Below are 24,711 nucleotides of genomic sequence, written 5' to 3'. Positions count from 1 at the left end.
TTTACATACAGGGACAGAGCAATGTCTGACCGACAGCAGAACACTTTAACCTCCACATACCGTTTACAGGATGTATAAAAATACCCAAAGATGCTTGGCCATCTCATCTTGGGTGGAAAACTGTTAAGTTATTCAATGCACTTTTCTGCCTATTCATTCAGGAATATATATATATATATATGCCATCAAATATCAAACAGTTAAAAAATTAAGACCTTGCACACACCCATTTTGAGTGCTGAAACCAATTTGAATATAACCACTAATACTACGTCTACCAGTTTGAGTTTACAAAAAGTAGGCAGTTCAATGTTTTGTACTTTACACCAGGCAGCCGTCACCATGTTTTTTTAAGCTACAAATTTGCAACTATACAGTATCACAGTTGGGGCCTGTCTCACAAAATATCACCTGAAGTTATCAGCCTTACACTTAAAGGTCTAGTGTGTACAATCAAGTGGCATCATGTGGTGAGGTTGCAGATCACAACCAAATGAAACCTCTATTTAGGGAGAACTATGTTAAAAAAGCAAGCCAGTACAATATTAAATTCCATTTCTGCCAATATATCTCCCTAAATCCCAAACACTTGACCTTAACTCTGGCAATCCTGGATAACCTAAACTGGCATCATCAAGTCAACAAGAGTGAATCTAATAAAGATGGGGTGAAAATATGCCTGTAGGGAAATTGCAGCAACAAAAACTATATTAACATTATCATTAATATAGCCAATTAATATGAGGAAGGTTTAGGAAATACTAAGTGCACCATTTGAATACATAAAAAGCAGAATTAGTAGTACAAAAAATTTAAAATTATCAAATACTTACGGCAATACTAAGTGTGGAAAATATATCGGCTTTATTATGTGGTCACATAAGAATTCTCGAGAGTAAAGTAATTGATTACTAAAATCTGAGTAATCCATATTGAATTGAGTTCATAAATAGCATTTCATTTTTAGCAGCAGACTATTTCAAAGAGTGGAAGAGCGTACATAAAAATGCTCGAAAGCTATAACACCCAGGTTTGTAGTTTTAAATATTCAGCAGCAAAGTCAAAGCTCCAAACAAACTACATTGCTAATGTTTTTTTTTTTTTTTTACACTCTGTTTTTTCTTTCCTAAGTCTGCTTAGGATGTCCCCTTCTTTCACCAAAGTAACCACATGCACAGACAATAACACTCAAGCAAAACTCCTTTTGTGTTTGAAATATAAAAGACAAAACAGCAAACACACACACACACACACACACACACACACACACACACACCAAAAACAATCATAGTCTGGAATAAAGTTGTTGAAGCTGTCACTGTATTTGCAAATCACTATATTTTGGACTAAAGAGCAGGTCCGAAACTGCTGGTGCTGTACTTATGCAACTGCATGATATTAGTAGGGTGGTGGTTTCAAATGCTTTGCATAAATGACATTAACAAGGCAAATGACCTGTTGCTATTTATGATTATATAAAAATAACCCTACATTATATTGTCCATGGCTGCAGGGTTAAAATATGCACATACTGTACTGGATGAACAGAAATACTATGAACAGTAAATATTATGTTCTACAGGTACTTGTAATAGTTAGCTACGCTCCACAGGGTTCCTACACATTTGGAATTTCAAAATTCCATACTTTTCCATACCCTAATTTCCAGACTTCTCGGCGTTTTTGTTTTTGAGTATATGCGACATCTGAGTAAATATATCAGTGTATCATATTTCACATCATATTTAATTATTCTTAATAGGCGATTGTAGCCAAGTACCATAATGACATGCAAATAAAAACTCTAGGTAAGTTCAGTGTCTGGGCTGAGGCAAAAAGGTTGGGACTCTGGGTGCAAGCGATGCAGTAACGGGACGTTGGTGTTTTTTCCTTTCATGACCTTCTCCCCCATGTTGGCGATGTCAAATGATTTCACACAAAGCTTGCTCTAGCTCTGTGTGTGAATTGGGAATCCTTGGCCAACCAGTATTTATATACGGTATTGTCAAGCCATCCATCCAAAAACTTTCATCTACCCATTGTGAACCACGTGAAACTCGTCTTCTTGTCGAAGGTACAGTGTTGGAGTGGAACTTGATACCTGGGGGGCTGGAGGAGGGTCATGGGGCAGCGGACTGGACATACCACTTGTCAATCAGGTAAAAGGGGCGGTATGTTTTCTGAGACGTTTGTCTGTGCTTGGCCCGGCATAAAACACGATCCGGATTGATTAAATTATTTTTGGAAATACCTAATTTTCCATTTTAGAAAACAGTATTTTAGAACAGTGGTAATAGTCTAGAAACATAAATATTTTCCCATACTTTATTTTTCATTTTCCATACTTTTTAATACCTGGAAACTGATCAAATTTATTTCCATACTTTTCCATACTTTTGTAGGAACCCTGGCTCCTCTCTCTATGAGAAACTGCTTTTGTTCAGTTTTATGGCCAAAGCTGGACATCTGCTTATGCTGCAAACATTTACTATGTTACTATTTCCTACATCATAAATTAAAGAAAGGCCCCATTGGATCTTCATTCATTCATTCAGTCATCTTCTAACCGCTTCATCCTCTTGAGGGTCGCGGGGGGGCTGGAGCCTATCCCAGCTGACATTGGGCGAGAGGCAGGGTACACCCTGGACAGGTCGCCAGACTATCACAGGGCTGACACATAGAGACAGACAACCATTCACGCTCACATTCACACCTACGGACAATTTAGAATTATCAATTAACCTAGTCCCCAATCTGCATGTCTTTGGACTGTGGGAGGAAGCTGGAGTGCCCGGAGCTGACACGGGGAGAACATGCAAACTCCACACAGAACCGGCAACCCTCTTGCTGTGAGGCGAGAGTGCTAACCACCACACCACCATGCCGCCCCCCATTGGATCTTATTTTGTAAAAAAAAAAAAAAAGAAAGAAAAAAAGCAAAAAAAAAAAAAAAAATACCATTGTTTTAAGGTATACTATGCAGGAACTGTCTGTTACTGTTTGTACACAGTATAGCCAGCAAAAGAGAGTCAACTTCATTTGCGCTTTTTTTTTCTGTGCTATGTTGTTGATTTTAATGCTTAATGCTTATGGTCTGGCACCTGTTGACACCTTTTCATAATGTCCCGACCTCAACTGTACGCTGTGCCCAGGAACGCCCCGAACATAATATGAAAAAACAGGCAGTGGACAGAGTCTCTGCACGTGTCCTGTAAGTTATGTCAATCTTTCTCTTTCGCTGTAGCTAAAAAGCTGATGTTTAGCACAGGTAGGATGTATTCACACAAGCAACAAATCTTGCTCGTTCTTTTGCTTCTCAGCTGATAAAAAAAAAAACAAAGCCCCATTAAAAGGTAGCAAAACAAACAGAGGTGTGTTGAACACCTTGTTGTGCTATGCAGGTGCACTCCCTTTTTAATACGGTAGGGTTGAAATCTATTGAATTGGCCAAAATGAGTGTGAAATTAAAACAAAAATCTTATGTACAATAAATAAAGACTTATCAGAATTTGGTTTGGACATACATTGCTGCTGACTGGGAAACAACTCTGAAACACCCACCAAACGAGAGAAAATGCACCTAAAAGCGTGGTGCATGCCGTTTCACACCGTTTCGAGGAAACATGTCATTCAATCTAGCAACTGTAGCAAAACAATGCACACTCTTTTTCAGATTGAACATGGCTCAGGAGTCACTGGATGACACTGGAACACCTCAGGTAGGAATACGTTATGTTACCCAGCTAACTAGCTAGCTAGTGTTGATGACATAGATTGCATGGGATGAGAGACCGTTCACCAAGCAGTTTCACACAAAACTAAATGGCGCCATGGCAAACCTACAACAAGCTGTGGCTTTCTTGTCTTCTAATGTCATGCTTTTTGTTTCATGACACTTTAAAGTGAATGCTGTGTTTTTGGTCATCGAGCTCCTGTAACAACACTGGTTCAGTTTTACCTGACACAATTAACTGGCAAGCAGATGGTCCCTTTATATGTAGTGATCCAAAAACCTTAAAACACAAACTGTTCCCTGCAGGTTTGGTCCCGTGCATTGGTTGCAATGACAACAAAACACAGCTGAAACTTGAGCTCTCTCAGTGACACTGAAAAAAGATGACTCTACACTTGGCTGACAAACTCACTGGTCTTGCTTCATGAGACAGGCCCCAGGTCACTGCTTTGTCCACAGCCATCTGAGTATCAGTTCTTTGGTCACATCTGGACATAAGCCAGTCTACACACTAAAACCTGAAACTGATATCAGATCACTCAGTGTTTAAGTATTAAAAAAAACCCTCCTTTTAATAAAACCCTTCGACCTGAACATGAGAGGTGACATTCAGGATTCACAGTCTTTAAAGTAGCACAGGTACATTAGAGAACAAACAGCTGGTTAAACAGAAACCGCACGCTGAGGATCACCTCTTTTTCCAGCATGATTTGCATTCAGAGTAGGCTTAAAAAAATATCAGCTTACCCAATATGAATACAGTAATAAAAAGTAAATATTTAAAACTGTGTTTCCAATCCAAATAACATGGTTTTGTGTTCACCCCAAATCAAAAATTAGTATTTGTCCTCTTACCTGTCATGCTGTTTGTTAGTCTAGATGTTTTGGTGTGACTTGCAGAGTGTTGGAGATATCAGTCGTATGCAATATCTCAAATATAATGAAAATAATGGCACACAGAGCTATTGTCATTCTACAGAACTAAACCAGCAAACCATTTCACCGTGCAGAAGGAAGCATGCATCTTCTGCTAGCACACCTCTCACCACTGAGCTAGCTAAGGGCACAGACGCACCAAACGTCATCAAAGAACTTGTGGTGACTAAGGCAACCAAAAAGTTGCACTTGAACACACTGCAAAGACTACAGCAAACAGCCAACTAAACTGTCCTTTCTGCGCCTGTGTGAGAGGAAGTAACTCTTTGTATCAGCAGGTGGCAGTAGTCTGTATTTGTCATTCATTGACAGGACGGATTGAAGATGCTGGTTAGCCGCTAAGCCCATTGACAACACAACCCAGTGTCAAAAAGAACAAAGCATATTTTTGAGCACTAGCAAACATAACACAAACAATTATGAACTGTTTCTGCTAAAGAGCTCAGTGGCAAAAAAGATCTGCTCATGACACATCTCATGCTGTCACAAGCACGAGCCTCTCGTCCATGAGTAGATGCACGCTTCCTTTTGCACAGTGATTCGGTTGGCAGGTGTAGTTTGGTGGAAAGAAAATAGTTCCTACATGAAACTGCTCACAACAAGGTCTGTGGATTATCTTGAGTAACCGGGTCATGATTTCTGGAAAGAATTTTTTTTCCATCTAGGTCCATTATATTCGAGAGAAGGCAGACATCTCTATGTCCGATATCTCCAACAACACGCAACTCATGCCAAAACAATCTAGACTGATAAATAGCACTACAGGTAAGAGGAAAAATATGTATTTTTGATTTTGGGGTGGACTGTCCCTTTAAAGCATCAAAGTCTACCATGTAGCAGAAACAGTACTCTAGGCTCAGACCTTCGGGTGATGGGACAGACACTTACAGAGCCAGGTATGCATGAGGACGTGCTACAGCAATTTGGTAAACACTAAAGAGAAATCACTTCCAAAAAGGAGAAATAAGGATCAAATAAGGCAAAGTCCTCATGTTACACTCTACATTGAATACTGGCTGAGTTGAGCACATCAGTGCCAAGAACAATCTTTGGTTGTGCTGGAAGCATTCCTATAAGATGAATAATAGTGTTCAATAACCGCAGCGTTAATGTACTCGCAATCACTAGTGTCAGAACACAACCACCCACTTACATGCTCATACCATGCAGAGATTTGGAAATCAAAGTGCAAAAACAACAACAACAAAACATTGAATATCCCACTTGGTCTCAACGATACGCTGCATTTATTTTTCAGTTCTGGTACCTCAAGTCACACCAAATGGGGGGTTGTAACAGTTCATCCATGCCCATGAAATCCTCCAAGTCTGAGTTGAGTTTGTTTGAGTTTACTTCTCCTCCTGACGTCTACACCTGTAAGTCAAAAGCAATGAACATAGTTAAAAGAAAAACCCTCAGCTTAAGTAAAAGTGTTGCAAAAAAAAGAACTGATAAACTTACAGAGCATTTGCTTGCATTAGGAACGATGTCACTGAGTGAGATGACATCCTCAGAACCAATACTTTCTTCATACTGAGCTCTGCAAACATCAAAGGAGCAGCGTGAGTGAACTGAACAGTCATACAATTTAAAACACTGGGTTTGTATATGCATAAAACAAAAACTCAACATGCTTCCAAATATACCATATCTTTTAGCTGAGATTTCATGCTTTCATTTAGAAAGAGCAATGATTTACTTGAGAGATTAGTGTGATGTAAATGTTTGCCACTAGATGGCCATTCTAAAGATGCTGCGCTGTCTTAACACATGCTGACTTGTCTGAGGTTCTGGTTAAGGCACATTTTTGCCTTTAGTCTTTCTCAAACCCTCTTGTAGAATTTTTAAAGCCTTGTTCACCATAATAGACTATCTTGGGCTGCAACTCAGGCTCTGTTTACATCTGGTGTTAACATTCGTCCTGGACAATCAGATCACAGCTCAAACTACAGGCGTGAATGCACCATATGCAACTTCAATGCGTCTTGAGATCTGACTGCTTGAACTAAATTCGGAGGTGGTCTGGCCCGCATGTGGTCACATTGTTTCAGCAACTTTTGTTGTGCAGTTGCACAGACGCAGAGCTGAAAGATTGTGTCCAGAGGTGCTCAGTTCATCGTCTTCCCGCTTAGCACAACCTAACACAGCAGGCGCAGCTATTAAATGGTCACGACAAACTCATACTGGCTCATCTCTGCAACAACCCGAAGACAGAAAGAGAGAGACAGCGTGGGGCAAGGAGGAGCTGTGAATCAATACGTTGAGCGCAGCCCTACGATTAAATAAGATTTTACTCATGTTAGTGTGCGTATAGCACAACAAACCTCCTGCTGGTTAAAAACAACAACAGCACATTTGGTCTTTGCAAAAGAAACTGATTCACATATTCAGAGTGGTGAGGTGAGATTCGATCACAAGTGGTCACTCAAGACATATGTGGAGGTTTGTTTCAGAGAGATGGACAGAGCTGTCCACTTGTGATTGGATTACCCAAGATGCATGTTAATATCAGGTGAAAAGAGGCTCTAACAGTTATTTTCATTATTAATGTGCTGGTAATTTTCTCAATTAATGAACTTATATATTTATACATAAAATGTCAAACAATGGTAAAAAGATCTATGTAAGACATTTGAATCTGTTTGCAATGACTGCAATTGTTATAATCACATCACATGTTTAATCATTAGCTATAACCCATATAGAACCAAACAATATACCAACCATATACTGCTGAGAATCTCTTGTGTATTTTTCCCTCTCACCTCTTGGGGGTGCTGTGCTCCTGGTCTTTGCCTTTTGTGCTGTTTAACTCTGCTCCCACTGACTTGTAGGTATCCTGAGAGTGAGGCGGCGGCTGACTTGTGGGGGCAAATCCAGAGTTTCCCAAGGAGGAGGAGACAGTGGTTTCAGTAGCGTTGCCAACAGTGTCGCTGGGCGGTAAGGTCTTTGGGAGGAGGTCAGGACGACCTGACTGCATGGCTGGGTGGAACCGGAGGGAAAACTGTTAATGCTGTGTTGTGAAAGAAGCGCTTCACATGCTGGTACATGCTGGAGGACCTAATCTCTGTGGGTAACAGTAAACAAAGTTTGTTTTCAGCACTCGAGCTGATACCCAAAATCCAATTTCCAGTTCTCACCGTTGTCTCCTTCAGTGTCCTCTTTGGTCTCAGAGCTGACTTGCTGTTGGAGTGAATAGTGCTGGCTGCTGCTGCTGGTTTGGGTTGACAGAGGGGGCCCAGAACCCGCTGGCTTTCTCAAAGGAGCATGTGACACTGCACGGCGCTTCTTAGATGGGGAGGACTTTACTAAACACAAGAGGGAAAATGTCAAAGTGAGACGACATCATGGACTTAATTATGGTGTCAGTACACTCACTGTAGGAGGGGAGGCGCGGTAGAGGTTTGGCGATGCAATCTCTTACCCAAGAATGGGTGTGTCTCTTGAGGTCCTCCACCCACCTGCTCAGGTGACAGCTCAGCAGGTATTTTGGCCACTTTATGTGTTGAAGGCACGCCGGTATAACCACCCCCTTTATTAATATTCTGTCCACCTTTCTTCTTTAATTTTACTTTTTTAAATAACTGACATGCGATGACACATGGTTTTAATCCCACAAGACAGAATAAAGATTAATGAGTGATTTTTACTAGCTTTCTATCTATGACAGTTAGTTGCCAAAACTGATGGCCTGTCTTTACTCTGGTAACTCTCTTTATAGCCGTCTGATGGCAGCAGACATCTGTTTCATCAGCAGTCTGTAAGTGGAGTGATGTTGCACACCAGACTCTAGCAAAATAGGTAAAGGTCTGCATTCTTTTCTAGGTTTTTCAAATAGACATGTTTACTCAGCTGTTAGAGAAAAGCAGTGACGTACGATAGAGCGCTAATAATAATAAAAATTATAAGTGAAAGGAATAGTTTGGACTTTTTGAAGTGGGGGTGTATGAGGCACTTATTCATAGTTAATGTAATATTTTTACCTCTTTGCACCATCAGACAGCCTTTGGAGACGGTAAACTAAAATCTTAATATTGCTCTCTCCAAAGGCACCAGACTTCTTTAACAAAAACAGTAATTTTACAATTTTTACCCCTTTTACCTTGGGATTCAAACCAACGTGGCAGCAGTACATTGCTTAGCTTTCGTGGCAGTTAGCGGGTTAAAGGAATAGAAACCTAATTATGGTCATGTGGTCAAACTTCTATAGAAGAGCTTGGGGAAATAGCATTTTGACACTAAAATATATGCGCTGAGACTGAAATTCCCCCTAAAATACTGGACTCAACCTTTAAAAAATAGTAATGAATTCATCAAGAGTTGTGATCTGCTCTTGGCAGGATACTTTAACTGTTATATATATATATATATATATTTGAAATTCTGCACATCCAAGATAATAATAAATATAAATATATATAAATATAATAAAGTTTCCACTGAGGAAAGCTCCTATCAGGATTCCCAAACTTTCAATGCACCATGACAGGGAGAGCCTGGTGTTGAAACAGCATGAAAGCAACTGCTGAGCTTGGCCATCAAGTGCCCCACAGGGTTCACAGTATTCATACTCATGCTCACAAAGATACAATATACTTACATGCAATCTTCCTGAAGACAACATTGCACATGAACTTCTGAAATCGGTCTGCGTAGAAACCTGGTCTGTGTACTGATACAGTATCCTACAGAAAAGGAATGATAACAGGGCTTACATAGATATATATATTCTGATTTTTAACACAGTTACCTGAGTGTAGTGGAGATTACTTACCCCATCGTGAACCAGAGCTTTCCACGAGTGTTCAAGCTTCTTTACTAATCTGATGAACACACACACACACAGAGCCTGGATTACACTCAGTACTTCTGAACACTGAAGCTGCTGATTTTGCAATGTAGAATGTGTAGACATTGTGCGAGTGTCACTGAATGAACAAGGGGTTTATAGATACATAAAAATGTGTTCCGTTTACCTGTAGGACTGCAGAATGTCGATGATACCAATATACACCAGTAACCTCTCGCCATTTGAGTTTCGTGCTGGGATCCCTCCCGTTCTGTAAAACCAAACAAAAAAAAATATCATTCTGTGTTCTGTCATTAATCTCAGTAACATGAGTGCTGCACTGGCCTCTGGAACACTCACTTGTCCTCTGTGTCCATTGATCCCATGCTCCCTGGCTCAGCTTGGATGGCCTCTATAGCAGTGCTGTACAGGGACTTTTGACCTTGTGGCTTCCTTTGGTCCGCAGCCCCGGCCACCACCTCTTCACCGGCTTGCTCTCGACAAGCCTGATTTATATTGTGGATTCCCACCAGAAGGCTGTAGTCCATAATCTTAAAACTTTGCAAAAGCTGAATGGAGATCAATAAACACAAGTACAGTGAGACTAGTGATCACAAATAAATTTACAAGAAAAACAAAATGTAAATATCACACCTGTAGCCTCATGTTAAGACTTTATTCTGCAGTTCTTACCAGACAGTCTCTCTGGATGGTCTTGCACACAGCATTGTACTTGTCCGCCTCCAGTAACAGCCCCTCATTCATGTCCTGCATGAAATCCAGGTCCTTGTATGTGGGCGAGGACTTTTCCCTCTCTTTAGCTGAAGCCCGTCGCTTGTAGGTGGAGCCCTTTAGATCAAACTTAAGGTGCATTCGTACTGCGCTCGGGAGCAGATTGTTCATGACTGCAATACGGATGTTCTTACCCGCTGCCTGGACACAGTAGAGTCCATAAAACTTTGGTAATAAGGTCCGTTTGTTCTGGTTCAGGTTCTGAAGGAGAGCAGAGAGAAAATAAAATTAGAACAATTATTGATGCAGCTGTACAAAAAGTGAAATAAGTGGTTGACTAATGCAAACGAAAAAAAAATAAATGATGAAACACAAGTAAACACACTGTCCCACACAAGTGTTGCAGTCATTAATATGGGACCTTATTTTGATGTCAAATTGTTTAGACACCTTGAGCCAGTCAGTGTAATTTTAGAAATGCAAATACACAGTGGTAACAAGTGTTGTTTTTGTCTTACATGTTGCACATTAGGCATGGAAAAGGAAATAATGTAGACCCATTATCTGTCTAGAATTATGTCAGAAATGGAAAGTAAAAATGTTTAGATGTTTCAAGTGTTGCAACTAATGATTACTGTCATTATTTAAATGTAAATAGCAATGTAAATGCTGATTACACAGTGTAATGGCTGTAGAATACTGACACCACTGATGTTTAGATTGCTTCCTATAAACTGTATATAAAGATGGACGACATGACGCCTCCCCAAAAGTGAAGCCAAAACATCTAGATTGCTGGCTTCACTATAGATCATAAACCCTGCCCCCTCCATGTTAGCGGATGGGACATGGGACAATCTAAAAACTCAAAGTACATATCAAATAAACTTTACCCAAAGATGGCTTCTGTCATTTTATGTAGTTCTTATCCTGCTAATGCAAGTTCAAGTGTTCTTTTTTGAGATATCTTTGGTTTTGAGTAGTAATTTGATGTTAAAAAGGGGACTGAGTCGTTGGTGACAGCTGTGTATGACAATCAGTATGCTCACTATCAGTGGCGCTCATCATGATTGGTTCGACGAATGAATGAGCGGGAACCAGGTACCGGCAGAGATCACTACTGCACAGACTCTGGCTCCAAATGATGCCACCAGCATAAGATCCAGGATATTTTGGCTTCATTTTTGTACAGTGGGGGAAAGTGGAGTCACATTGTCCATCTTTATATACAGTCTATGTTTCCTATAAGCTTCGCTTTCACTATGCAATTGTGTCAGCCAAAGTGGACAATCTTCGGGAAAAATTAAGGCTCAACTGACGCCACTAAGGAAGTGCGTCAACCACTGCACAACCACAACAGGAAGAGGATAGCACTTCTGTATTCCTTGGTAGCTCTCTCCAACAGTGTTGGGGGTTACTGTAATCACATTACACATACACATTTGTCTGTAATGCAGTGATGAGACACTCCTAAATTCAATAATCATGTTACATTTACTAATCAAACTTCTTCTTCTCCAGTAGGTGTTTTGTAACAGATAACATTAGCATGTACACTTAACTACTTTTGCAGCGAAGATTAACAAAAGGGACCTACATGTAATATTTTTAGATCTTGCAAATGCGTTTGGTTCAGTACCGCACAGCCTCATTTGGAGTGCGTTTGACTACTTCAGAGTGCCACAGGTAGTTGTTAACTTGGTGAAAGCATATTTTCAGGATATTAGGTTGTGTCTAAGTACAGCAGATTTCACAACAGGTTGGCAGAGGCTAGAAATAGGCATCATGGCAGGGTGTACAATTTCTCCATTAGCATTTACTATGGCAATGGAAGTAATCATCAGGGCTTCTAAGTGGGTGGTAGGTGGGGAGAGACGGCAGAATGGGTTGCATCTTCCACCAGTTAGGGCTTACATGGATGACATGACACTGGTGACCACAACAATGCCATGTACAAAAAGGCTACTAGAGAAGGTAAATAAGAACCTCAAGTGGGCCAGCATGAAGATCAAGCCTAGTAAATCTAGAAGCATCTCGATATGTAGAGGGAAGTTAAGTGATAGGAAGTTTGTCATAGATGATGAGGACATCCCAACAATTAGGGAAAAGTCAGTAAAGAGCTTAGGTAGGTGGTACAATGTAGAGTTGAATGATAAGGAACAGGTGGTGAAATTTAGAAAAGATGTGGCTGAAGGATTGGATAGAATAGATAAATCAGAACTTCCAGGAAAGTTGAAGTTGTGGTGTTTGCAATTTGGGCTATATTCTAGGTTAATGTGGCCATTGTCAGTTTATGAAATTCCAATATCTGTTGTGGAGAGAATTGAAAGGTCGGTTAGCTCCTACATTAGGAAGTGGTTGGGCGCTCCTAGGTGCCTAAGTAGTGTTGCATTGTATGGAAAAGGGATACTTCAGCTGCCAGTATCTAGTTTAACAGAGGAATTTAAATGTACCAAGGTCAGGACAGAGCTGTTGTTATCTGGGAGTAAGGATGTGGTAGTTAGGAGTGTGGTTCCAAATCCAACCAAGGGGAGGAAGTGGAACCCAAGATCGGCAGTTCAGGAGGCAGAGGCAGCTCTTAGACATGCAGAGATTGTAGGTAATGTTCAGTTTGGCCGGGGAGGCCTGGGGCTTGGCTCAGGTAAACCGGTATGGAATACAGCAGGCGTCAAAGATAAAAGAAAGCTGGTTGTAGAACAGATACGCAGACAGGAAGAGATGCTAAGGGGTGCAAAGGTAGTGGCCCAGGCTAAACAGGGACAGTGGTTGAATTGGGAAAGTGTAGAGAAGAGGAAGCTTAGTTGGAGGGACCTGTGGAGCATGGAGGAGAATCATATTAGATTCCTGGTAGGGGCTACATACGATGTCTTACCAACCCCCCAGAACCTAAAACTGTGGGTAAATGAGGACCCATCATGCCCATTGTGTTCACGTACCGCAACTTTAAAGCATATTTTGTCAGGCTGTAAAGTTAGCTTGTCACAAGGCCGATATACATGGCGACATAATCAGGTGTTGAAATGTTTAGCTGCAGGCATCGAAGGGAAACGAAGACAGGTGAATTCAGAAGGTGTTAAGGATAGGGGCTTAGTAATTCAGTTTGTCCGTGAGGGAGAGAAATACAGAAGGGATAAGTTAGTGAGGAGGCAAGGGTGTGGCCGCCTAGAAGGTGCTTGTGATTGGGAAATGCAAGTAGATTTAGGGGGAAAGCTTGTTGTTCCTCAGGAAATAGTCTGTACCAGGCAGAGGCCTGACTTAGTGTTGTGGTCAGTGAGTCAACAGATAGTTTATTTCATTGAGCTGACAGTTCCTTGGGAAGACTCAGTGGAAGAAGCCTATGAAAGAAAAAAGCTTAGATATGCAGACTTAGGAGCAGAAGCTGAGCAGCGAGGATGGAAGACTAGGATTTGTCCAGTGGAAGTGGGGTGTAGGGGATTCATAGCAAGATCAACTGTCTCACTCCTGGGGGAACTCGGAGTGCGGGGACAGAGTTTGAGGAAGACAGTGAGGGAAATGTCAGATGAAGCAATTAAATGCAGCCAGTTTATCTATTACAGAAGAAATAATGTCAGCTGGGGGCCAGCAGGGGGAACTACTAAACAGGGCACATAACTCCTTGAGATCAGGTGGAGAGATCCACTTCCTGTCAGGAGAAATCCAGGAAGAGGAAGTATTTAAGTGTGGGAGTGGCCTATTGGAATCCATTTTGTTTGAGGCCATGCGGCAAGGTGAGTGTGCTTGCTGATCCTGTAAGTCCAGTTAGCTCCTTTAACTTTAGCTTATATTGTAGTTATGCTATGTAGTGTGTGAAATAGAGTATGGTGAATGTGACAGGAAAGCTAGTATCAGCATTGCTTCTGCCTGGAGCTCGCATGTATGGAGCCTGGGTTTGGTTGAAGATGGCAGTGCTGTTTGGGCTGAGAAAGCCATGTGTAAGTAAGAAGGAAATCCAGGAAGAGGAAGTATTTAAGTGTGGGAGTGGCCTATTTGAATCCATTTTGTTTGAGACCATGCTGCAAAGTGAGTGTGTTTGCTGATCCTGTGAGTTCATTTATCTCCTTTAACTTTAGCTTACATTGTAGTTATGCTATGTAGCATGTGAAATAGAGTATGGTGAATGTGCTAGTAAAGGTAGTATCAGCATTGCTTCTGCCTGGAGCTCGCATAAACGGAGCCTGGGCTTGGTTGAAGGTGGCAGTGCTGTTTGGGCTGAGATCACTGTCCAGCCTCCTGGAGGTGTCATTGTTGTGAGGGCTCGTCCTGGGGAGGTAGACTGTACAGCCTAACCCGGCGGGGGAGTGTGATAGCCTAACAAGGCTTCCTTCCCTGGGTCTACCTCCTCTGTGGTAGTATAGGTAAGGTAAAGGAGGTTGTTCGGTTAGTGTGGGGAGCAGTGAGACCTGGCATTAGGGGAGTGTCTCTGGGACGCTAGAGATCACTGTCTAGCCTCCTGGAGGTGTCGTGGGACTAACTAGACGAAACACCGGTGAAAGGAGGTTCCCACCCGATGACCCCAAAGACATGTTAGTTATCACTGCTCACGGGTCTGTATAGTTAAGCCTTGCCATAATAGCTTATCGTAGGGCTTAGGAGGATTATTCACTGAGTGCTGATCCCTTTTTTTATTTTTTTTTTTATTAGAGCACAAACTTCTTGTGTTTATTTGAATTGTATAGAGGAGAGACCGCTGAAAACAGCTAACGCCAACGAGTGTTTGGAGTTTTTCTTTTTAAACATTTTATTAGTTTTATTGTGTGGTGTAATCATGTGCACATTTATTCTGCAGATACCATCTGGTACCTAAAACCACTCATCAGAGCTTACCATGAAGTAGCCTGGAAGCAGTTTCTGCAGAAACTCCGCCTCTTTGTGCTGCACCGTCTTAATGATATACTCATCATCACTAGAGACATAGAACAGAGATCCACTGGCCCCGGAGCTTGACAGCTCAATCAGCGGTTCGTTACACAGAGAACACTAACAAGACAGGAGCAAAGTGGTTAGACATGTGATAGAAACCAAACAACACAGACTCACAGGTTAAAAACAGATCAGTGACGCCTTTACGCAGTCATCAGCTCCACCCCTGGTGTGTCAACATCCCATTATTTCACACTTCTCTAGTTTCACTCTTTCCGGTTCCTCAATCATGCCATTCTTCTCACAGTTCACAGCTTTTCCTTTTTCTTAAGAGCTTTGCTGTTCTGCTAGCTTTTTGCACAATTCCTGAGTATTACAGATGCTGAGTAATCAAGAATACCATGTAGTCATCAGGCCGGATGCCAAACATCTCCCTGAAGTAGCGGAAGGCCATCGGAGCGTATGTCTTGAACCTGAAGTCTCCATAGTGGTGAGCTGGTGTCAGATTACTGCCCTCACTGCCAGTAAGAGACACAAGAGCAGAGAATTAGATCACATACAAGACAGGTTCAGTCAGAGGTTTCCTTAATCGAATATTTTCTGTCAATAACAGGATTTTTCCCACAATGACAGAAATATCTGAAGGCTGTTTGTCATTTTGAAAGTGACACTGTCACTGGGAGCGATCTACCGTAACTTTGAGTAATTAACACCCCTGCCCAGTTGATGGCATGTGCATAATAATTAGCTACTGTCTTGTCTTTGAATTCACATGCATGACCTCATTTTCTAGCTGGCTTTTGCCATCGCATTGTCACAGCAGCTTTACAATAATTGTGATGGAGCTGTTAAACGAGGTGAAAAAATGGTTTGTTGCTGGGGGGGATGAATGATTTATCAGATTGTGGGGTTGACATGAAAAGTGTCCTGAATCTGTCTGTCAAAACAACAGACACAGACGACAAGAAGGTCTAACACAACCTCTGGGTTAAGTCAAAGAGTAATAACGTATTACAGTCAAATCATCATCTTTACAACATATCCTTGCTTCAAAATGTAAAAGACTCACCTGGGAAAGAAGATGCTCTCCACCACTTCAAAGTCCTGCAGCAGCACGTCTCTCTCAGGTTTCTGGCTTAAGCTGCCCACCGTGTGCGTGATGCCTAACTGGATAGCACCTTTCAAGGCAGATGATGTTGTCTGGAACACAGAGCAAACTATTATGTATCAGGTGATACATGCAGTGCTGTCTTTATGTAGACACATGCCACGCTTGCTGGTAGTTTTTGCATTTCATTAGTTGATAATGCAAATGTTAAATTTAATTTGTAATTACACTGCACATCAACATGAATTACAAGTTTATTTCAGACAATATCAATTAACCTATTATGCAATCCCCTCAACTGGATTTAACCAGACCGATAGGACTCTAGCACTTTTAAAGGGAAACTGGTATTTTTTAACCTCGACCCTCTTTCCCATGTTTTTGTGTCTATGTGACTAATGAGGACAACCATTTTTTAAACTGGTCAAGTATTTAGAGAGACCACTACAGTGGCAGCGGTGAAACAGGCTGCAATGTAATCCCTGTGTGCAACTGTGCACCGTCAATTTATGTCCATTAAAAGTGCTTGTTTTTGCCACTGACAGGCTCAGGCTGTAATAAGAAGTGTATGACAACATTATGAAAAACATAACACTAAGCTACTCCCTCTGTACTCCAACACAATGAACTCCTCCCAGCATTCCTCTGTGCAACTTCTACTAATGATTCCACCTTTAATAAGTCACCTCTCACATGATTTCAGTAAGACTTGGTTGTAATAATAAACAGATGAGTGAAAGGTCAGGAAAAACGCTTCATTTCTCTGTGGGATCCTTTCCACAACATTGTCAGTCATTTCTAATAACAATCAGTGTTTGTCAGTGGCAAAAACAAGCACTACTAATGGACGTAAACTAATGGTGCCCAACTGCCTGTATTGCAGCATGTTTGAGGTCTCTCTCAACACTGAACCAATGTCAAAAATGATTGTCTACATTAGGCACTCAAACACAAAAACATGGCAAAATAGGGTCCAGACTGAAAAAAATACTGAAGTTTTCCTTTAAGGTTTTACATATTTTCATACATTAACAGTGAGTGTAGAGCTGCCACAACTGATCGATCAACAGAAATTGGTTGATAATGATTAACTGTTAACAGAAACTCCAAACTTTATCTTTACAAACTTAATATCTTTGGGTCAAGTAAAAAACGACCCACTTTTCTCACTATTTTATGAACACAGCGATTAATTGAAAGAATAACTGGCCAATTTAACAGATCACGGAAATAATCATTAGCTGCAGCTCTGTGGGAATGATGTGTGTCAGTAAGCGATAGATGATCCCCCACCTTCTTGTACGTCGTCTCCCCGGTGGGATCAATTCCACGATGGCCAATAGTTTTTTTCATGGCCGGGGACATGCTGGTGCTTGGACTCTGTCAGTACAAACATGATGGAGGGGAGAATTAGGAGAGGAAAATAACTCATTGCAGCAATATGTCATATTCTCATGTTTGAAAGAGGAAGGAATAGAGGATGTGTCAGTTAAATGTCCGTATATTCTGTAAAGATAAATGCAACATGTGTTTCCTAACTGACACAAAGCCAGATTGCTCATATCCTCCAAACGTGTCAGTTATTTCTCACCTCAGGAGAAGCATTTTTTCGAATCCCAGTCGAACCTGCAGCACGAGAGAGGAAGAAACATGCAAATTACAAAATAATACACAAGGAGTAAAAGAAAAAATGCAATTCTCACGCTAACTGGATGCATTAATGTCAAACAACATAGCTTCAAACAGCTTTAACCATTCCCTAATGTTGAAAACAAAGAGTGCAGCTTTGAAACAAGCATGCAGACGCACCTCGTTCATTACCTCTGAGAGAAGACAGTCTCCTCCAGAACTGACTCTGCAGGTCTTTGAGTGCAATGGGAGGAATTAGATAAGTATGCTATTACTATTAAAGTGAGTTCATACAGGGCTTATGAATGTCCTGACCTCTAAGTTATGCTCCTGGGAGTCCAAAGTCAACATCACACCTAAATAGTTCACTTGTTTAAGTAAGAAACACAATAGAGAAAGTGGAACGATATGAAGGTGCGACTCTGTCTACTTTTCAGTTTGCTTTGTAAATTATTGACAGCAAATTCCACTTATTTTAAATATAAAGGAGAAAATAACCTTAATGATGTTGTTGTGATTAAAACAAATAGCATGTCTAACAAACTGGGGGCATGGAGTTTGAAAGTTGTGGGTATTTACCAAGCTAGGAGGGTCTAATAATATGTAATAGGTTATTATTGTTATTGTAGAATCAAGAGTTTTAAGAGCCTGACCCATACCAGGAACTAAAGTCAGGAATTTTGGCCTTGGCTGCATCGATTTTGTGTTCCCCTTCAAAACCTGTTTGTTAAATAGCCCCATTTCCTGCTGTTATTTTCACTCAGTTTCCAGTTTTCATCAGTTTTTAGTACACCTAGCTAAAACTAATGCAGTCACTTCTACTAACCGATTTATTAAATTACAATTTTTTTGCATTTGGCACAATGTACAAACAGTAGCACCTGATATGTAATTTCTTTAATTACTTCTTTTTAAAATTTATTTTAGCATTATCATTTATCTGTATGGCAGGTGCACGTATTTATGCATGTGGACATGTGTTATCTGAAACGGTCACTATATCCTGACAGTATGAGACATGTAATCTGTGAAAAAGATCTGGGGCTGTATTCACAAAGCTTCCTTGTATAAAGAGTTGCTCCTTGTGATGAAACTCTGAAATTCTTAGAATTGTGACATTTTGGGGCATCGGTGGCTTAGTGGTAGAGCAGGTGCCCCATGTACAAGGCAAGAATTGTGACATTTTCTTAGAATTTACCCTTAAAGTTAAGACTAGGTCCTTGATTAAAGTTATTCACAGAGCATCTTAGAGCTCCTAGGGTGAAAGACTGTTAGGAGAGGAGAGGAGAGGATAGGAGGACTTTTAAGAGGCTTAAGAATTTCTCAATCTGAGGAGAAAGTGGTGGAAGCACAAAGAAGTTGTAGAAATATTCTCCAAAGAAAGGATGACAGTGAGTAAATGAAATGCTGCAGATGAGATCATGCAGAAATAATATGTGTGTTTGATGTCATCAGGGATACGCACACATTTCCCATCTAACACTATAACACTGGAAATAAAATGATCACAACACTAAGATATTTGGAAAACTGGAAAAATGAAGCAGTGATGACTTAGGTCTGTCTAAACCTTCCATCAGCAGAGTGATCACACTAACTACGACAACGCTTTAACAGCCAGCAGTTTATTTCATTTCCACTAGGTGTCCACACTTCGCAGGCTCACAACAGGGTGGTGTCTGTGACAACCAATCACACCTGTTAAAAGAATGTGTCATACCTAGCAACGGGGATCAACCACACCTCCTCACTAAGGTCAAAATTTCTGTCTCTTCCTTGCTCAGAGCTGCTCTGAGAACTTTCCTAAATCACTCCTAAGCTAGGACTCCGTACTAAAAAAAGAATGTTTGTGAATACGGCCCCAGGTTATTCTCCGCCTTATAGTGCTTCTGATGGCATTTGCAAGAATTCACTGTGGCTAAGGGAAAACACCAATCACAGCCAAGGAGTCGCTCATGCAGTTGTCAATCACTGCTCATGAACTGCGGTCAGTCAAACTTGGTAGTGCTTAAAAAAATGAATAGAGATTCTGTTACTACATTGCCTATTTCTCACCTCAAATGTTCCCAGGAACATATTTATGAGTACTTTTTATCTGTAAAATGAGACAGTTTGTGACCCGCCCACCAAATACAACCCACGAGCTGGAGCAAACCTTTTAGCTGCCTCATTTTACAGCTATAATATTTTTCTGAAAACATTTAATTTGCCATTAGAAGCACTAGAAGGAGGAAAAGGAACATATTTTTTCCACAGATTATCTGTCATATTACACAATACTAATGTCAGGATATAGTGATAGCAAATATGAAAAAGAATTATTTTTACAAAAGTTACCACCTACAGCTATAATGTACTACTTAAGAGCTGCACAGCAAATTTTGCTGTACAATGTACTTTCACAATAATGACTTCCTATTCTAGTCTTTTTTCCCCCACCACATTTATTTCAAGAAGGACACTAAAAAGTAACACCTCTTACTGGAACTCAATTAAACTTGAGTCAATTAAGTTGAGTCAACATTTCTATTAAAGTTTAAACAAAACTGAAAACAATACGCTTTAAGAAAGGTATTGAACGGCTTTAGTTTCAGCTAGGTGTGTCTAATAACTTGGCAACAAAGTGTATGCAAACAGCAGACCCAACACTGAAGATCATTGGAGGATTTATGAGGTTTGGCAATGGATAGTTTTTATACAAGGAAGAATAATGTTTATATTTGTCATATTTAATTAAACAAATTTACTGACTGTCTGATAAGCTGCTGGCATGCTCAGACACGTCGATCACACAGGATCAATTACCTGGACCTATGCCCATGTATCAGTATCACCTGAGTGAGTAACTCATGTCAAACACATCTGGTCTATCCCGTTCAGAAAAAGGTGGTGTATAATAATATAGTACTTACTACCAGAGAGGCCCTGCAGCCCCGGAGGCTCCTCAGCAGCTGTGGCCATTCAGACCAGAACCTGAACTTCGACTTCGTTGTGTTGAAATTCAGATTCTGCTTCCCTTCTTTTGAGCAGGTAGCTGGGGACCTGTGTAGTAAAAAAGAAACTCATGAACCGCAGACACCTTATATGACTTCATGCCACAAATATTGACAGCAGCCACGTTGACGGGCTCTGCTGATGGATGAGCTGTTTTTAAAATAAACAGTACGAGAGACTGGAGGTAATCTTTTACGGAAACTTTAAGCTAACCCTGTGATAAATAATGTAACTGTGGGGAATGCCAATGAATGGTAAGACTGGTGCATGTTGTAACAGGCTAGCACGGCAGTTACCGAGGTGTCTGGGTTTCGACATTTAACCAGAGGCGAGAAAGCTAGCTGCTAACTCTGGTTCAACTTTTCTAACTTTGACCAAGCTAGTCACGCTTATAACTAACGAAAAACAAGATAAGCAGACAGCTAACTCACTCGGTAATCTTGCAGAGGAGTTCCGGCCGTTTCCAGAGAAAGAAAGAACAACCCTTTCCCTTCTAAAGTCACTGTTTTCCCTAAAACTAATAAACAAGGAAGCAGTGCGGAAGCAGCAGTTCTGTGCTCTGCTGCGCGAGCCAGGGCGAGAACAGAACTTCCGGTAAAAATCTTCTTTCAGAATAAAACACACACAAAAAAATAAATTAATAGTAAATCAATACCATCCAAAAATGGACTGTTAAAAAGTTTATTGTGTATACCACGCCTATATATGATATAGTATATAACCGTATATAATCACATAACAAAAAAATAAAGGAAATTACACATTTAAACATTAACTTAAGGGATTGTTTCACAGTTAAATACAATAACTGTGTGAAGTTAAACAATGCAATACAATTCAAAAGATTGTGATCAAGAACCACATTTTGCAAAATCACAAATAAGTACAACTACTAATAGAAAAAGAGTGAAAACCAGTCTGCCTTTGAAATGTATACTCAGGTAAACAGCTGTACCACAAAACAGCAGTGACAGAAGTATTATTAGCATTTGAGTAAATAATAGTAACATTATCACAATGTAAACATACTGTATTAAAATTCCTGCATTCAAAATGTTATTTATGTTAATGTACAGAGGCATTGGCAGCCAAATCAACCATTATCAAATGTGAAAATACTTATTATGCAGGAGAATGGCTCCCATCACTATTAAATTATTATAGATTTATTATTTTATTATAGTTATTGATGTATTAACACATGTGCAGCATGTTTTTCAATTAGCATTTGGTCGAAGCAGAGTTAATTCTGCCTTCTGTATGTGCTTTATGTAGTCTGTAACAAAGTATATTTCACAAGTTTATCATAAACTACATTTTACTACAGTAAATTCCTGTCACATTCTGTCCATTCATGCAATTTACTGTTATTATTATTATTGTTGTTGTTGTTGTTGTTGTTGTTATTATTATTATCATATACATACATATATATTTATTATATGTATCAGTTTTTCAAAGACTGCTCTTGAAAATGTTGTACATATGACAATAAATGACACTGAGGTATTTGACTATGTATTTATAACCTTTTAACTAGTAACTAAACCTGTTAAATAAATGCGGTGGAGTAAAAAGTATCATATTTGCTTCTAAAATATAGTTAGGTAGATGAGGTGTGGAGATACCTAGGTAAATTACAACTCCCTTAAATTGTACTTAGGTAGACTAAATGTTCTTAAATGTGCTCCACAACTGCAAAACAGTACCTTTGTGAATGCAGCCTCCTGATACTCTGAACATTTTGAACTCATTTCAAAATGTTCATACTGATGGTTTTTTTTGACCTCTTTAATAGAACGTGTGCTTTTAGTACAGAGCATTTGACAACATGTTATTTTTGTTATTTTGACCACAAATGTTTCTCTTTCAGCTTGATTTAAACATGGGATTTATACATATTTTTAATTGGAGTGTTTCTAATGATTTATATTTTAAATGTTTCCTCTTTTATTTTGAAGCCAGACAGGAAATGTACCGGTCATTCTGTGGTTGTTGTGGTCAGCTCACTGACTATGAAAAATGTACGTGTACAATATAAAATGTCTCAGTCAAACATTGCTAGGATTTTTTTTTTTTAAAAATGTTGTGTGACTTTTATTTCACTTTGTAATGCAGGCTGTGCAGCACACTCAACTTTTCCTATTGATCACTGATCTGTAAATGTCGCGCACCCAACTATTACGGCCAATAGCGACCCCCAGTGGACACTTGTTTTATTAAACGTGTGAACTTTGTATTGCAAGACTTGCAGAACTTGTTTCAAACTCAACATTTTTGGAAGCTGCCAACATGCTGTTTCTCCAAAGGTATGTCAAGTTCACTAAAAGTTGTTTGTTCAGTAACCAAAAAAAAGCATGTGAGAACATTTATGTCTTTTTTCAGTCCTTTATTTTTCTAAGACAGAATATTACAGTACGTGTCAGAAACTGTGTAATTCATGTAGGGTACAACTTGTGAATTGAACTGTGAACATTTGTGGAGAAGTGCAATTAAAAAATATGTTTCCTGTTGTTGTGACAATGCTTGGTTAAAATACCAAGCTGTCAAAATAATAACCAACCTCAACTGTTATTATCCTGACTCAGCATAAGCCCAACCAGCATGCCCTGCCCACAAAGATCTACAGGACATATGGCATTATTAGCTCAGCATTGTCTTGTACATTTTGTGATGCCGGTTCGAGCACATTTACTTAATCTCGCTCTCAAAGCTACAGAAAAATAATACTTTTATTACCTACAGATACTTTAACCTGTACATTTTAGTTATACACTGTATATGTTTATATTTCTCTTTCCACTTTTAGCAAGTATTTGGGTTGAAAGTGAATCCTGCCTCGTCTGGGACTGTGGGTGCAGTGTAGCCTGGTGTTGCCTCATAGTTTGGGTTTGGCAGCTCGCTGTCGAAGCACCTCCACCGTGCATCTCCTCTGTCCGCACAGCACACATATGCGAGAGTCATGGTGGAATGTTCCTCCAAGCAGAACTGGGACAGGGCTTGTTTCCACTGTAAGAAACAAGACAAAGCTGTATTTCATCTCCCTATTAGTGAGAGTCATAGAAACGCACACTTTACCCTCATAAATTCTTATCTTAGAGGCATACCTATTTTAAAGTACCAGTTCTATATTTGTGCTATGTGTAGAAGGTAAACACATGTACAAAATATGTTTATATTTGCTGTTTCTTGAGGGTGGTAGCAACCGTTTATGAGATTATAATTGGATTATGCTGTATACTCTACTTGGATATATGGAATATAGCAGCATACCTCCTGAAACTGATGTATTTAGCTTGAACAGTTTGGCTTCCTCGCCGTAAGTGATCACTTTATTATCAATAAATTCACTTTATTATCAATAATAACAGCGTACACACAGACACACAGACACAAACACAAACACAAACACAGGCAGAGACTTACAGCTTGTTGGGCGCAGCAGAGGATCTGGTTGCTCTGCCCACTGCAGCACTGACTGTACCACGACTCCAGACGGTTGATGGCATTTCCACGGCGGCGGAAGTGACTGACCCTAGAGTTCGGGAAGAAGCTGGGTGGGTATCTGGGACGACCCTGACCTTGATTGCAGATGGCAGCGAGGTTCTGAGCAGTGGGACAGGCAGGTGGGAAAGGCATGTCAGGCTCATTGAGGGAGTTTCTTCTGGTCTCTGTGGGAAAAGAATACAAAGCAACACAGATGTTTACAGCACTGTGATCTGAAGAGCAAATAAAGTATGAATGCTGAAAGAATTTAAGAGGACATTACCTCCCACATCTGCACCATGAAGAGTCAGCAGTGCAGTTATCCAAAATCCTGCGAAGCCTCCAGTCGAGATCATAGCTGTATGGTTGTTTAGCAGGAGCTTCAATTTAGGAATTTCTCTCCAAAAAGTTGCTCAAAGATATTGTGGCTGAATCTGCAAGCAG

General features: G+C 40.2%; 2 protein-coding genes across 2 annotated transcripts; both read right to left on the bottom strand.

Moving 5' to 3' along the window:
• Positions 1-5,903: 5,903 nt before the first annotated feature.
• LOC117263385 (phosphatidylinositol 4-phosphate 5-kinase type-1 alpha-like) lies at positions 5,904-21,350 on the bottom strand. Its single transcript, XM_033636686.2, has 16 exons — positions 21,213-21,350; positions 20,700-20,829; positions 17,750-17,784; positions 17,452-17,538; positions 16,120-16,250; positions 15,451-15,568; positions 15,015-15,167; positions 10,152-10,451; positions 9,819-10,027; positions 9,646-9,729; positions 9,444-9,492; positions 9,270-9,354; positions 7,810-7,977; positions 7,435-7,651; positions 6,131-6,209; positions 5,904-6,043 (listed from the first exon to the last, which is right to left on the bottom strand). Exons 2-16 carry the CDS (start codon positions 20,746-20,748, stop codon positions 6,038-6,040), a joined length of 1,770 nt encoding a protein of 589 aa, XP_033492577.1. The 5' UTR covers positions 20,749-20,829; positions 21,213-21,350; the 3' UTR covers positions 5,904-6,037.
• Positions 21,351-22,908: 1,558 nt separating this feature from the next.
• Positions 22,909-24,711, bottom strand: ecm1a (extracellular matrix protein 1a). Its single transcript, XM_033636708.2, has 3 exons — positions 24,551-24,711; positions 24,208-24,452; positions 22,909-23,790 (listed from the first exon to the last, which is right to left on the bottom strand). Exons 1-3 carry the CDS (start codon positions 24,621-24,623, stop codon positions 23,587-23,589), a joined length of 522 nt encoding a protein of 173 aa, XP_033492599.1. The 5' UTR covers positions 24,624-24,711; the 3' UTR covers positions 22,909-23,586.

Source organism: Epinephelus lanceolatus, chromosome 16, assembly GCF_041903045.1.
Source record: "Epinephelus lanceolatus isolate andai-2023 chromosome 16, ASM4190304v1, whole genome shotgun sequence".
NCBI classification, from domain to species: domain Eukaryota; kingdom Metazoa; phylum Chordata; class Actinopteri; order Perciformes; family Serranidae; genus Epinephelus; species Epinephelus lanceolatus.
Note: the sequence above shows the minus strand (reverse complement) of the source record. Positions and strands in the feature narration are given on the sequence as shown.